This window comes from Amphiura filiformis, chromosome 16 (assembly GCF_039555335.1).
Source record: "Amphiura filiformis chromosome 16, Afil_fr2py, whole genome shotgun sequence".
Lineage (NCBI taxonomy): Eukaryota > Metazoa > Echinodermata > Ophiuroidea > Amphilepidida > Amphiuridae > Amphiura > Amphiura filiformis.
The window spans coordinates 13,657,856-13,675,259 of NC_092643.1; the positions used below are offsets into that span (position 1 = coordinate 13,657,856).

At 35.6% G+C, this 17,404-nt stretch overlaps 1 protein-coding gene across 1 annotated transcript in view; it reads right to left on the reverse strand.

The window, feature by feature from the left end:
• Positions 1 to 17,404, reverse strand: part of LOC140135594 (uncharacterized) — a 98,232-nt gene that overhangs the window by 22,880 nt on the left and 57,948 nt on the right. Inside the window, 4 exon segments of the mRNA XM_072157136.1 lie at positions 211 to 270; positions 3,602 to 3,881; positions 5,954 to 6,142; positions 8,147 to 8,353. Of these exon segments, the coding sequence (XP_072013237.1) occupies positions 211 to 270; positions 3,602 to 3,881; positions 5,954 to 6,142; positions 8,147 to 8,353 (736 nt within the window).

Consider the following 17,404-nt stretch of genomic DNA (forward strand, 5'->3'; position numbering starts at 1 on the left):
CACCAAATCCGTTTTTTTAAACATAAATGCAAACAAAATTTAGCCTGTTTTTAAATCGAGCTCATTTTCCCCTCCAAAATCATGTATCTACAGCACTCCTATCATAGGCATGTGTAATGTGTGTTATTTTTCAAATGATAGCATGCAATGACACTATGGCTTGTTAAGATGCCTACCGACACCAAGGAGTGACAGAAAGACTATAGGTACCTGGACTTGTCCTGAACAGCTTGCTGCACTTATTATTTGTGCTCTTTGTATGTTGTAGGCCTGGTAGTAAGTAGGAAAGTAATAGTGCAATGGAACAGGTGTGACGGTTGTTAATACACATGGTTTTCAATTGTAAACATGGAGAGGATGAATTTTTGATTAGTTATTACATGACAGTCACAATCTGATCCTATGTTATATCATATTTCAAATTGTGACATAATTAATGGAAAAGGAAAACCCTTAAAGTACTTACATTGATTTGGGCTATCATGAACTTTGATAGAAATCAAAAACTGTGTCAATTTAGAAGCATTCAAGATCTAAAGTTTATCTAGCTTGTTACACACACAACTCAAAGTGGATGATCAAAGCAACATTAAGGTTACACTGAAACATATTGGTAACATGTTTAAAGATAAATAAAAAAAGTTACACATTAATACATATCTTAAGGCTTTATTTCACAAAAACTGCAAGCTACAAGTGAACAAATCCATTGCAACTTTGTAATGAATGTGATATCTCACAATGGATTCATTTCAGGCTTTGCCAGTGTTTGTGAAATCAAGCCACAGCCTGTGCTTAATTTCCCACAAATAGTAATAAACAAGAAAATGTGTGCATGGAAAACAATAATCAAATGGTAGGAACACTTCGATGATCCCCATTTTTGTCAATATTGCAACCTGCTTCTCAGATGAATGTGGATGGATGTCTATTTGCATGCCAAGAAACATGGAAGTAGTCTTTGTAGTGCATCTTTAATAAACAAAATATTATGATACATGTGGTTTCTGCTCAACTGTTCCTCCACTTTCTATTTCAGATAGGGATGAAAGTCCAATTTTGACAAAAAGCCTGAAAACCGTGTGAAAATGACCAGAATGGCCCCAAAAGCGGGCTAATAATAAAATAAATTATGTAAATCTGGACTACAAAAAACCTGAATTCAGGCAAACACCTGAAAACTTGCATCCCTGCTCAGATCACATCATGCACTATTAGACAAATTCCAGTTTCATGTCAATGAAAAGCAGACTCTTGATCAATCCACTTAGCTGTCTAAAGAAGACCAAATAAACAGGTCCCTGAACAGAACTGAAATCATTGCTGGCAGTCCATTTGATTGCTGATGTGTCAGATGTAACCATATACTAACGCTAGTGGCAACTGACCTCAACAATTCAATTTTTACAAAAAAAAATAAGACATCAAGTTCAAGGAGTGATGTTCATAGACCATACTCTGTCTGCGAGCAAGAGGACATCCTCTCCAAGGCCTCTGATTGATCAGGCTAAAGATAGCACAAACTACCATGCCCTTTGCCAAGTAGGTCTTATGGATATGACAGCTGGGATGTAGGGGGCCCAGTTTCCTCACCAAGTAGACTGACAATTTGTATATTGAGGACAAATGTAAAGCATCTGGATATGAGCAGGGTTGCTAAACCTGCATTTGGTAGCCCAATTGGGTGACATTTGAAGATTTTCACTAAGATTTTTTGACTATAGAAATCAATGGTTAAGAAAAAAATTGGGTGATGTTTTGACATTGGCCAGCACAATATTTATTTTCTCTTAGAAACCATTGGTTAAGAGTAAAATTGAGTGACTTTTTGGTGACTTGACCCAAAATTTGGTGACTTTTTGACATTGACCACCACAATGTTTTGGTTGTTTCTTATTTCTTTTTAGAAACCAATGGTTAAGGGAAAAAAAGTGACTTTTTGGTGACTTGACCCATAATGTGGGCTAAAAATGTTACAATCCTGGATAGTAGTAGCAAATCAAGGGCTACTGTCACTTCCACTTGCTGTCACCCACATGTTAAAAGGGACCATGTCATGCTTTACAATTTGTTATCTAACACCAATCAGATGTCTAGAGGAAGTTTCAAGAACTGGACTAAGTCTTCACAGAATCTGATGAAAATCACAGTGAATTTGACTGGTGAATTGTTGGTGCCATAAACAGAAGTTGCCATTGATCAAAATGTGCACCACTCAGACTGAAACTTTCGAAAGAAGAAAGTCTTTTATTATAGCCCGCTTGTGCAAAACTCAATATAGGAAATCATCTACCGTATTGAACTGTCACACTTGGGGATGAAAACAAAGTGTACATTTTGACATATTCTGGTAAATGCAGATTTGATACATGAGAAACCTTATTATCGAACATTGCAAACCTTCGACACAGCATGTTGTTATCGCCAATATCTATGGTCACCCATAGCAGAATTACCCGAAATTGTCCTAAAAACTGATGATGCACCATGAAGGCAATTAAGAATACAAAGGTCTATTTCCAATGTTCCATTTTTGAAAAGAGTGTTCCATCAGCCTGAATATATCATGTTGTGTCCTGTTAAAAACTGGGTATTGAATTTTATGTGTGTCAAAGGTCATATAAGAAAGCAGACATGTACTATGCAGATATAAATGCATCTTAAAAAGATGAATCAACCTTGCATTTCAAAAGTTGTTTTATTTAGAAAATGTCTCTTTTCACAGATTGACCTTGAACACATAGAACTCAATACCCAATTCTGACAATCACAAAATCTTATAATCAAAGACAGAATTAAAAAGACTAGATTGCTTCTCACCTCACCTGTCAATCAAACTCGGAAAAAATTTGTTTACGAGTTGTCATGATGATTGAGTTTCTGAACACAGCAGTAAAACAGTGTTGCCTTATGGTTAATTTTAAACCTTCAAAACGTACAAGAAAAGTTTTTAGTAATAAGTCTTCTAGTCTATATATCTACCTCCAGTCAGCGGCACTAGTTTGAAGTTCAGTGTGTTCTACGTTAGCTTAGCATTACTTGGTGTGTGTACATACCCAAAGTGGGGCAAAGAAGCGAAGAATAATTATAATGTCGTAAAAGAATATTTATTACACAAATTTTCGGGCCTCGCCCTTCGTCAGGTGACAATAATAGTGTTGTGAGGCCTACACAAGAAAAACATTTAAAACATGATTAAAACGCGAGCGCAGGTGAATGGTGGGAGCGACACGCAAGCGACAAAGTGGGGCATATGTACGAACAAGAAACAATTCTTAGCTAATGCAGCGCACACTGAACTTCAAAGCTAGTGCTGGTAACTGGAGGTAGATATATAGACTATAGTAATAGGAAACTTTCTTTCCTGAAGGCACCATGTCAACAATGACTAGAAATGTTGCTTTTCACCATTTTCTGTGACCCTTTTCTGCGATGAAGGCACCAGATGTATCAGCCTTTCCTGTTACACACTACTAACCAATCAAGGGTCGTGGCGAGTTTGATTGACAGTGACGTCAGAAACAAACTAGTTTTTTAAAATTCTATCTTAGTTTATAGCATAAGACAAAACAATGCAGACATGGTTAGTACAGACACTCACATCTAATGATTCTAATCCCTCTTTCACTATACTCCTGCCATGCCGGGGATGGATGGTAAGGTGCTCTCGTTCCATGAGGTGACGTCTTGGACTACTCGAACAAGACGAAGGCGACTCGCCTGCATGACTACCAGAATCTTGGTGATGAGATGGGGATGATGGGATTGAGATAGGCCGTGAAGGTGCTCCGCCGGGCGAACATATATGCTCTATATTGTTGTTGGTTGGTAGAGGGGCTTTGTAGTCGGTCATGTCGATGCTAGCATCTTTGAAGGCTGACCTGCATTTACAAGTATAATTAGAACATGTTACGTACAGACATATATCAATTTGCACCGTCTCACTTGATTTACAAGAACCACTTGTCTTCTAATAAAAAGCTGAATGAAAATACTTCAAAAACCAATAAGAGTATGAAGAGGAAGCAATAATAGAGTCAAGTGCACTCATAAAATTGGATCTGCTCCATCTCGTTTCCTCATTTGTGGTCAGTCTATTTCACTCAGAACCCACATCTATTATCAGTCTGGTTCAAATCTTTCTAAACTGCACGTAGTAAGTTTATCAAATTAGGATTTTAATTGGTAAACTGCTAATTGGCAGATCGGATAAGAGATTCTATTCAAAGCGGTACATTTTGATAAATATGCAACAGGGGGCTTTGCTTCATAACAGGTACGAAATGAGGTCAAGAGCTAACTGACAAGAGAACTAAATAATGCTATGATATAACCAACATATTGGTTTGTTACATTTGGAGACTAGAAATTTTGTACCTCCAGCATTAAGCCTGATATATCAAACTAACTTGCATCTTAAGCTTGAGTGTTACTAAGGTTCACAGGTGTCACACTTAGCGCACATTACCAGTAAACACACTATTCTCACAGTGCAAACAAACACACACACACTTCGAATCGCAGTTTATCAGGCACATGGCACAATGCGTGCGTTTTCACCAACGAACGCTTGCAGAGGGCGCTATACAGCTCACAATTGCAATAGGGGGGGTAGGTCCCCCATTGCTGGTAATATGTCAAAGTCCTCGGTTAGTCGATTAATTGTCAGGTTTTCACACAAAAGTCCACGCTTAGAATGCGAAAATTTAAATGTATAAGGTCCTCGGTTGTACAGTGAAAAGTTAGGTGTCCTCGTTTGGCGGTGGACACGGGTAGGGGTGCACCAACATGAAGTAGGTTCTCTTTGGGTTTAATCTCTTTGGATCAAGTATAATTCACTGGCTAGCTACAGTCTGTCCATATAGAAGTACAAAGTACTTGCACCTTGGAAACTGGAGGTATGAGAATAATTATTTCAGTGCATTGTGTGTGTTTATGCTTTTTGGCGCACCAACTGCTGCGCGATTTGTATTTGCCAAGCGCACTACGCTCCCTACGGGTCGTATTGTTTAACACGCAGTGCATGTGACGCAAAGCATCAACCCCCGATGCCACAGATTTGGTTTGTACTTTGATAAACTGTAGACAAGGATGGTGAAATTATATCTCCTTGAACTTATTACATATTGATTTCTTTTAATTTCCTCCTTCTTTCTGTTAAGGGGGTACTACACCCCTGGCCAATTTTGTGCCTATTTTTGCATTTTTCTCAAAAATTATAGTGCATTGGTGACAAGCAAGATATGTATATTTAGGGGCAAGGACTACAACTACTGTACTGAAAATTCAGCAACTCAAGGCAATTAGTTATTGACTTATTGATCAAATATTGGTTTTCCCTCATTTTTGACTGTAACTCCACAACTGTTGTCTGCGCTGAAATAAAATTTCCAGTGCAGTAGTTGTAGTCATTGCCCCTATAATATACATATCTTACTTGTCACCAATGCGCTATAATTTTTGAGAAAAATGCAAAAAATAGGCCCAAAATTGGGCAGGGGTGTAGTACCCCTTAAGGTTTACATTATACTTGTCTAGTCTTTGTTAATAAGTATTCTCACTATTCCTCCCCCACCTCTCTCTCCCCCCCCATTGTCTCCTTCCTTCCTCTATTTCTCCCTTTCTATCTATTTCTTATTTCACTATCTCTTCTCTGATCTGCTAATCTACAATCCTGGTCATAATTGTTCGAACACTTTAACATGGATACTTCAAATATGCCCCCATTCCCCCGATCAATGTTGGTAGGTTTTTTTTTGGGTCATGCACCCCTAGAAAAATCCAACATTGATTGGTAGGGCAGGGGGAGGGTTGTAGTAGTAGAAAAGGGTTCAGACTTCACACCAAAGAAAGCAAAATTTTACTATGTCAAGTATAACAGAAATATGGTTTCAAACAGTCCTACTTTGACACAAGTGTTTGAACTATTTATGTCCGTGATTGTAGCTCTCACCTTGGTGATAATGCCAATGATGCTACATTCTGTTGTGTTAACCTATCTTGTTTACCCACAGCACATGAATGTCTTCTTAGAGGACTTCCTTGTGATGGACCAAGCTCTTCGTTCTGTTTCTTCAGTTTCCTTTCTGCTAGTAGAAAGTATGTAGCTGCTACGCTGTCATAGGCATCTTTCTCTATTGATCTGTGAGAGCAAGAGATAATTATTGCAAACATGTTAGGTACATCATTCTCTGATAGGATGATTTTGATTTAAATGGTATTTTTTCTAAAATGAAATGGTATGTAGAAACTTAATCTGAACTCAAAAATCCAAAATGATCAACTTAAACAAATTGGATACTACAGAAATAATACTATCGAAAATCCTTAAATTTGGGCCAAAAAAATATGGTAAAATAGTTACAATTTGTAACTTTGACTTCAGATTTCCCAAAGATCTGAAAACATGGAAAACAAGTTTAAGCAACATTATGGATTATTTTCACACCTAAATAAATTTTTTCATACCCATGGCCACCAAATATAAATTTTCATACATGATTTAGTCTTTGCTAACCTGTACATTTAAAGAAATCAATCCAACTGAACATAAATGTCCTATTATTACATACACATACAACATGTTGTTTGCTTGACACAATGTAATCCTGATTCCAGAATAATATCCCAGCAATAATTTTTAGGAATGAAAGAAAAATCTTTTGTTTTTGTTTGTGTGCCCTTTTCAATACCTTTAAAAATGACCTCTAATATAATACCCCCTCTGCAAGATTTTGCTTCTGTGCCTGAGACACACAAGATAATTGACACACAAGAAAAGTTTTGTATTAAAAAAAAAAAAGACACACAAGCATAGCCTTGTGAGAACGCAGACGGACACGCAGCTTGTGATGCCATAAGGTCTTTTCCTTCGGACGACATAAAAATTATCTGTCTTTGTCGGGGGGGGGGGGGAGAATTTATAGAAAAGGGTCCAGAATTATCTCATTTGGGAAGTTTAAGTTTCTGTATGTTACCTAGACACAAGTTGGTTTACTGGATATGCATTGTATCTATTATTTTCAACAACATTGGTGTTAAACTAATTTAGAAAATTGATCTGCCAAATGTTTTAAGATGCCGACTAGTCTACTCCAATAAAGTGCATGATATCCAACACTAAAAGAAACATATTATGAAGAACGCTATATCTGTAGTGGCATATTTTTTAATCCAATAATCCAATAAGCCACATTATATATGAAACAGCCTTATTTTTTTTCGAAAACACTCATCAATATTATTACATCTATGAAGTCAAGTTTCCATCTGTGTACTCATTTTGTAAGTCAAATCAATTCTACTCATAAAAACATTATACAAAAAATATACAAATAATAATATGTACGTGTGTAAACAATGTGTTTAGGAGCATATATCTCAGGAAAGGCTGGAGGGCCTGTAAAACTACATGGTACACTCTTGTACAATAGAGAGCTTTCTAAATGTCTTGTTGTTATTAATAGTTGTAGTATTATTGCTTTAGTGTACGCTATCTCTTGACAACAACAAAACCAGAGTACAGCAAACACAGAGTGATAGCACATACCTTTTCGACAAACAATCATTTCATGTTTCTTATATCAAAAAGTCAAAGTGCATAATATTATGTGGGAGAATAATCACATCATCCTTGAGTTAATATCAATTATAGCCATCATCAGAAAGAAAATATAAAAGATAGGTATAAAAATGGAAGCAAACGTTTGCCTATGGCCATGCATATATTGCTTGTTTACTGAAATATGACATGGCTGCAAGCGATGCAAGATTTAGAATCAATTTGACTTGCAAAATTATGCACACCACTCTCCAGCAAAGAGCATTTAATTTAAATATTAGTTGTAATGTACTTAATATTTTAAAGTTGCTACTGTTGATGTTTATCCCTTTAAAAATCTGCTACTGTCATCGCTGGCTGTCATCTAATGAATTTGGCAAGTACAGCAAAACAGTGTATTAGGCATGTAGTGTGACAATACCCCTACTACGCAGTACATGTACTAGTGTCTTCTCTTCAAGTTGTTAGATCCTCGTTAATTCGAGGTCCTCGTTTGAACATATTTACAAACAGGGGTGTGTGCGTGTGATTGCGTACATGGGCCTCATTGTGTGCACCACACGTGTATGTCTGTTTGTTACTCACTTGAGTATTGTAGCCCTATCAGCAATCTTTCCACTAATCATCATCTCCAGTATACCATTGTGTATCTGCTCCGAGATGTTTTGTCTGCTTATTAACGGTGGATTCTGTGAGACGACGGTTCTGCCTTGGCTCAACCATGGATGGTTCTCAATTTCATCTAGGCTACATCTCATGTCAGGATCCCGTACTAACATCTTGGATATAAGGCTGTAGCAAAAACAAGAAAATATACACAGTGCAATTTAAGCATTATTACTATTGGCATTGAGCTGCATTGATCACTCGTAGGCTGCAAGGCATATGGATTAAGGGGTACAATTTGTTAAGTACTACTACTGACATTTCTTAGGACGTATATTTTCACTCTTGTTTGATTTTAAGAATTTGCCTGTTTTCCAATATCATACTTTGGCTACAGTTTCCTTGTTAGCCACGCCATCATGATTTCAAACCAATTTGCCCTTTTTTCCAATTGTTCATACGTTGGAGTTCCTTTGACTGGACCACTTGGTTAGATTTTAGAGGCTATACAGTGGCGGCGCCAAGAAATTTTTGTGGGGCATTAGGGGGGAAAAGTGAATTTCAGGGGGGGCAAAATCAACAAATTTTGCCCCCAAAATACCGCAAAAAGTGGAAATTTTTCGTAATTATGGGTTTTTTCTGGGGGGGGGGGCAACAGGGGGGCAAGAGTTCTGACTGGGGGAATTTGCCCCCATGCCCCCGTGGCGGCGCCACTGTGGCTATATATACATCATCATTGTGCCACTGAGAATGTGTTATATAAACTTTGAAACTAAATATAATATACATTCATTGTGAGGATATAATGAAGAGTTCAGATGCAAAATATCCATTTTTCTGAATTTGAGATACTCAAATATAGAACTGGTCAAATGTAAAGAAATCAAATTCAAAACAATACATGTAATGTGCTATAGCCAAAATATTAAATTCTCGATCATGAGAGGGAACTTGGGTACGCACAGTTATTTGCGCTGAGCGTACTACGCAAATACCGGCGCTTACGACGCAAACACAGCTTTTGAGAATTGACCAATCACACGGTCGTTGCTAGGCAAGGTCAAGGTTCAGTCATGCAGGTCGCGAGATCGTGTTATTCTATGAAAAGTACGCTGACGCAGAAGGTACATCCTCTCATGATCGAGAAATTGTTATTTTGGCTATAGTTCATGGTTTCAGACATTTACCTTGAAATGTTTGAAGTAGGGTGTCAATTTAAAGCAAGCATTATAGGGCAGATCGATGTTGGTGACTTAACTTAGAAAGTTTGAAAATGGCATTAATCAGCTTAAAATTGCATTTGAACTTTTCAAATTCTAATTAATTAAAATGCCAAATACTTCTCAAACCCTAATACTTTTGATATTGACTTGAAATCAACTCCCAAAAGTTTTCATTTTTAACACACATGTACAAAACAACAACATACATGTAGTGAGTATTATCTCCCAGGGTGTAGAGCTGTGTTGTCATAATTGACTGAACAGTCAGTCAAGCTTCAGGTTATTTATAATGAAATACAAAGGTAATATTTTCATGAAAGAAAATAAAATACAATAAAAAAAAATGCAAATATGTCCTGATCCAGATCTTTGATGATTTTTGAGCTACCCTAGGAAATTAATATTTGTCTCTCTGCATGGCAGTTGTCTTGCTTTTTAGGTTCACTTTCTGTTTGCTTCACTTTTATTTCAGTGCTGAAAACATGTAAAATCAACTTATTTTCAACACGTTTCAAAAAATGTCATCAAAATATTGGACTGGCTGTTTCATTCTTGTTTATAAATGTGTCACAAGAATTAAAAAAAAACAAACAAAAAAACCCAAACACACACTTAATTTTAATATCACACAAATATATTTTCAATACAATTCTCTCATGCAACGCCTATGAAATGTGGTACTTTTCTCAGCAATTTGCAGTTTTCATGAAATTCCCTACCAAATTTGTAATGCTTTTCATAAAAATCATTGGACCTGGACACGCGGAAACAGCAAGTAGGACTCGCTCCTTGCCAGGGGTCGAAATAAGCGATAGCCCGATAGCCATGGCTATTAGGTTTTCTGTCGGGCTATTGGGTTTTATCTCCATGTAGCCCGTCAGGCTACAGGGGTTTTCATCTTGCGCAGAAAAATGAAAACCTGTGAAAGAAAAATAAAAGCTTGATCTCCAATATTTACGGCCTGTCCAGAAATTATGTAACATAAAATGCAATGTAACGACATTTGTTGAAGTGAAGTCACCGTAGCATTGTAACATAATTTAAAAATAGAAATAAAATACACTCCGCCGGCATAATTACACAGATTGCGATATTGTCTAGAACCACTGCTGCTAAGTTATTGCAGTGCTGAATGATGACACGTACATGAGTTGGAAAATTTTCTAATTCTAGGGATCGGAAAGAAATGCTTTGTGGGTGGTGTGTAGAGATATGGCCCATTTCACGGTTAGGCGCCACTTTTTGATTTTCAACGTATCTGGCCTGGTGTGTAAAAAATAATGGGGTTACAGAATTGACTGTTGGTTATTTTTCATTGTCTCTGTATAGCCTACCTCCACTAGCTTAATCGGCCTTTCTGCTTTTATCTTTCAGGGCGCACAGGGGTCAGAAGTGGTCAAAACCACATTTTACTAGCAACCTAAAAGAGACATTTATTTTCCAATGCTGCCACTTTTAACTATGTTGAGCCTACCAGCTGCTTTTGTTGTTTATATGTAATGAACAAGTTGCACTATACAGCCATACATGAACAAAGTAGTAGTTGTCAGTTAAACTAGCATGAGAACCATTTAAATTTCTGAATTCGGATGTGACATTTTCCGTTCACATCTATGTACCTTATTCAATGTGGAATAGATCGACTAATACTTTACATGAATGGCAAACTAGTGTGTTTTAGTAAAGTTCAGAGTCTTGTTACTATTTGTTGAACAAATTACACTTGTTGCTCTTAATACGTAGATACAGCGATATTTTGAATTTTTGCCAACAAATTCCGTTCACAATTTTGTCACATCCGATTAATTTTCCAAATAGTATAATTTATTAACAAATAAGTGGCAGAATTTGTTCTCCTTGATTTTTAAAAATCTCCTGCTATGAGCTATCTAATGACACCATTTAATGAAAACTCCTTCATCAACTTAGCTTGCAGATGTCATTTCAAAGTTTCCGTTCACATGTGTCACATCCATGGTACCTGTCACATCCAAAATAGTTTCTTCAAAGAACTAAGACAGGTATGGGACTAGGATGCCAGTTTGAAGTTATTTCATTACAGGTTTGTGGGGGATCAAAAGGCACAATAAGTTTTTAATTCAGCATGCCTTCTTTAATTGTGACAGGAGATTCAAAAAGCTTCAATTTCCGTTCACATGTCACATCCTCAAAATTAGTAGTTTTTAGGCCAAAATACTTAAACAACATGATATTTGACTTTCTAAAATAGGTTTATTATTTCATACATGTCACATATGATTATTTCATGGCTTTGTTGTTGTCTTTTAGGGGACAGTTTTGTATACAATTTACAGAAGCGGATGTGACATTTTCAATTGTGAACGGAATATTTCAGTATTATAAACATTTTGCTTGGCAAAAGTATAAAGGGTCAGGAAAAACATTTTAGCATTGCTCAATTCAATAGAATCTATCAAAATATATGTGTTAGAAGTGCTTTAAAGCTTATATTTTGACAAGCAAACTGTTTATAATAATGAAATATTCTGTTCACAATTAAAAATGTCACATCCACCTCTATAAATTGTAAACAATGTTTTAAAATGAACACTAACACAGGTTAATATGTTTCAATATATCCCATTTAATTTACTGAGTGTGTGAAAACTCTTTGAATCATTATTTTCTGAAACATACTCTGCTTTACAATGTGTGGTTTCCGTTCACATTGACATCTGTCACATCAAAATTGCACAAACATAAGAATCTTGAATTTGACCTGTGCTTTCAAACTGGCTGATATTATTTGTGAACATTACCCATATTATGACCATCAAAGCTGTGAAATATCAGAGTCATTCATTGATTATTAAAATTGTTGAGTAAACCTTTTCATGTCAATTTCCTTTTTACCACAAAATTACATGTAAGTGGCCATAAATTTGTCATTACACAACAAAATTTGCCCAAATTTGGTCAGAAGAGAGCCTATGACATACTTGTTTATTTTAAATATCTATTATATATATATTGGACAGTAAAAGTATAAATATTCACTACTCAATATTTATCAAATTTGTTAAAAAATTACATAACATGAGATAATAAATTATAATTTTCTTCAAGAAGTAGAGAGATTTAAGCTGGGAAATGATATTTTTATGAAAATCTGGTCTTATGTGGAAAAGAAAACCCCAATTAAATGAAATTTAATCCATTTTGAAAATTTCAAGTTTTTTTCACCAAAAGTGGCGCCTAACCGTGAAATGGGCCATATGCCATCGGTGAAATACGACACAATGATCGGCCGTAGAAGAAAAAAATGACAAAAAGTTGCCCTTGAATTATGTTTTATAGTCATCATACTCCAGTAATTCAATAAATATCATAATATTTGGCCTAAACTTGAACTCATTTGCAATGAAATGTCATTTTTATTGAGAAATGCATGGGTTCCATGTGGTGCCAATGGTGTTGAATTCTGCACTTTGCGAAGTTTACTGCATTTTGTGGAATTCGCTGAACTTTTATATGGCATAAAGCAACACTTTTATAGTAAGTAAACTGCTTGGGAACTTTCTTAAAAAGCAAGATGGTTGGTTACAGGCGAGAATCGTATGCGTGAAAAGCGAGATCACATTTTGCCAGGCTTTAACTAAATTTTTTATACCATGAATCTATACCGGTAACACATCATCCATTGTAACCAAAATCACAAAATCTGATACCAATTAATTAAAACGGTACATTCAATACTTGACAGATTCGAGATTAAGAACCCTTCATTTTAGGATTTGAGTGCATATTTTAACACTTTCAGGGGTTCTGGGGGTAAGGGTTACTCACTAATAACTGAATATTTGAACAAACGATTGGTTTGAATTGTGCGAAAACAATGTCTTTTTCAGGGCTATTGAATTTCCTTCAGGGCTATCAGAAAAAATGGCTAGATAGCCCGGATGGCTATCAGGAAATGGTCCCTTATTTCTACCCCTGCTTGCTCTGTCAACAACTCCCATTCATGATACAAATTGAATTCCACAATTTCCTGTAAATTGGGTTCAAAAATAACTCCTACCTGCATCAACACATTTACATAATATAACAATTTACATTGTGTTATTCTTTAATTTGAACTATACCAAGACAAATTTACTCTGTCAACACCAGTAGTCACTGTAACAATTTTTTTGTTACATTAACTTTGATTGAGGTTGAGAAAATTGTTGTGATTTGGCTGCAGACCTGATTCCAGGTCAATTCCTCTTCCCTCTGTCAATCAGAATTGGATTTCCACTCTATTACCTTAAGCAAACATTGCATATCTTGGGGTGATTTCAAGTAATTAGAACGGAATACACCTGTTAAACAGTAGTGTACCATAACCAAGTCGGTATAAGTCCACCTTAGCTATAAGTTCACCCCTATTTAAAAAAATATTCTACAAGCCCATCTAATTTTAGCCACATTCTTAAATCAAGTCACTGCTTTGTTCTCACATTTAAGAACAAATTTAAAAAAAAATCTGTTAAAAACTGACATTCCATACTCAAAATCAAAAATTATTTTGTATGAGTATATATACTTTAGTATATTATGGGACATTTTTAGTTTTTATCCTTTTTAAAATCTATATATCTTTTCTAAGAAATCATTTGAATGCTATGCCCTTCTCATGTTTTATGAGTATAACCAATCAATGTTCAAGATTGTTTTGTTTTCTAATGCCAAAATGTTAATCAATCCCATTCCATCTTGTCTTTGACATTAAATAAATGCACAAACTAGCTAACTCTCCCCCAGTTTTCTCGGTATTTCTGCTTGAGACAACAACAAAAATGTCACATACATCATGTTATGTGGGAGTATACTCATTCACCGACTTCATGTGTAATCACGGATGGGATGTAATTTAAAGAGATTCGCTTGTCTGAAAGGATCATAAGATAATCAGCAAAGTATTCAAATTTTAAACAAATTTTCATTGTGAAATGTCAATGCAGGACTTTGCAATTGTCAAATCATCAGAATTCGGCTGTTACAATTAAGCTGCGTCTAAATGCAATGTGTTACATCAGGCGGGACCATAATTCCTTTCATGCGATAACCTAAGCGTCCACCTTGTGGCAAGTGCACAGGGAATACTGAATAATGTACTATTTGATCAAACAGAAGACAGAATTGCCTATTAGGCCCTTCACAATTGACTTTGAGTGTACTGTTTCTCTCCTGCATCCAAAATTGAGAATTGCAAAATATTGAATTATTTGATTTTTATTTGACATTTTCTCTGTTAAATGACTTGCTACTCTCTTACTTTGACCATCCTAACTATGATGCTGAACAAACAGAGAACACCCCTGCATTATTATCAATGTATAAAATCAACCATAATTGCAATATTATTAAATCCGCAGTGCCAAAATTACTGTTGATATTAGACTGTGACCACTCGTTTCAAAATAAAGAAAATAATAAGTAATTAATAATTAATACCGTACTTAAAGTTACCTCATGCCTTTAAAAAAATCTTAAACAGTAAACTAAGAATTCAATGTGACGGGCCTTATGATGAAATATTCACACTGTAATTCACCGGCTCTTATAATTTCTTCCATTTTGAGACAACAAAATACTAAATAGTACCTGAATATTTCATCTAGTTTTGACATAGTAGAGCAAAAACAATAATGACTAGTTTCAAATCCAATCAAATATTCATATCATAATGTTCTTCAGGTTGGTATCATACATGTATACATGTATGTAATAACCACTGCTGTAACTCCTACAGTATCTTAATTGACATCATCCATCATGCTTGCTTCCTATAATCAAGTCCTTGTTAAAAATATCCTATCGCGATTGAATTTGCAAAATATTCATAATTAACGATGAGAGACTCTCACTCAGTGATATTTAATTTTGACTCTGAAAGTAAAATGGAATTAACAATTTTCCTATTTAAATTGTTACTTTTTTTTCAATGCCCTAAGTGCTTTGTGCTTACAACAGACACATCCTATATCAGCTGGCTTCAAAATGCATTTGACTTGAATTTAAACTTTTACATCAGTTTTGCGATTAAAGGTACCAGTATGCATAGTTGTGACAGATACTAAAATGACCTGATCACTATGAGATTTTGTCAAAATATTAAACTTGTAGTTTACATCCAGAAGTCAAGTTTGCAATTCACAATACGATAGTTTATATATCTGGTCATTGAACCAAATCAAACTTGTTATTTTAATTGTGTGCTGCTAACTTACCATACAGCACAAATATTTTAACCAATGTATATCCTGTAAATAACACTGCATAGACACTATAGATGACACTTAAGGTTTCCCCACATTAAAAAGGTACCATATTCTGAATCTGAACCAATGATGTTTTATAACTTTCCAGATCTATTTAAAATGTAATTTGGTAGATATTTCACTTCTCTATAATTATTCAACTCAACATTTATGGACCAAGAAGACATTTCTAATGATCTAAACGTAATATGGGTAGAATAAAGGAGGAATATGGGGAAAATAATGATTAATCCCAAAGAGGACAAAGTTAGTGAAGCAAAACTTTTAACTGTTAAAATCATATTATAAACCATTGAAATCCATGAGAGTGGAGTGACTAACCATTTTAACGGGTGGGGCACAGGGCCGGCCCACCCTAAGGCCATCATGATCACGGACCAGACTGATGATGGGGTAGCCAGTGGAGGTCTGGGCATGGTCTGGGGGAAGAACCCTGGGAAACTCATGGATTTTTGATTGGCTATGACCAGTGTTCGATTTACCTGGATTCGCATCGCAAAATGCGAGTCATTTTTTACAAACTGCTACTCAACTACACAGACCAGTAGCAAAAAATGCGATCCCATAAAATTGGGGGAAAATGCCTACTTGCGATCGTGAACCACGCTGATATACCATCATTTGCAAGTTGCCATTTGTCGAAGTCAAAAATGTTTCCATAAATTCTATTTCCAAGAAAATAATCCACAAAAATATGACCCAAAAGTCCCTAAATCGTGATGTTTACGCCATTAAACTAAATACAGTATCCTCCCTTGTATGCAAATTTTTTGTTGTGTTACAAACTTCCATGTATTACCAGATAACTAAAAACGTGCATATTAATTTTATGACGTCATAGAAGTAGCACTGTTTATATGGTGTATAGTTCAGTGGTGAGATGGAAATATCGTGTGTCCTTGGTGACAATCTTCCAAAATTATACAAGATTTTTAGGATTTCATAGATTCCTCACATTATTTTAATGCTTCAGCTAATAAATTAGTGAGTTTCCTCTACTCAAAAATGTAGGACTTCTCTTGATTACTGAAGGAAAATTTGCGTTTAGAAAGGGCACACAATAATCAGCTTAGGAAGTTTAGGTTAGACTGCGGAACTCAGTCCTCAATGATAGTCAGTCATTTATCTTTTGGTCGTTATATGACTATCATTTGAGGGACTGAGTTGTTATAATATATCTTCCGAGGTGCAATTTCAGACAATAGCTGGGGATTAGTGGGGCAGAGGTTATCTATTGAATCCTTTCATGACCACTGAAGCATAGTCAAGTCTGCCAAGGACACTCGGCACAAATTGAAAGATCTTGTGAACTCTCGACAAAAGAATGCATGCATGTCAGGTCATCGACACCAATTTGGTGTTTGTTATGACACCAATTTGGTGTTTGTTATGCACCTCGAAATATGTACCTTAAAGTCTGTATCTAGTTTAGGTGCCGAATTTTGAACCACATTCGGTCTGCAACACTGCAGTTGCATAACATTTTTTTAAGCATTGAGTACTGGGATTGAGTAATCTGTGAGAAGATAAGAAAATACAAAAAAATCTATAAAATATGATGAAAACAAACTGCTACTCAAAATTTTGGAATTGCTACTCAAATCTGAAAGTGAGTAGCAATTTTTGCTACACAAAAAAATAGATGAAAATCGAACACTGGCTATGACTATTTTTGCATACATTTCTATTCAATTAAAATACAATTTTCATAGCAAAATAGTACAATAAAT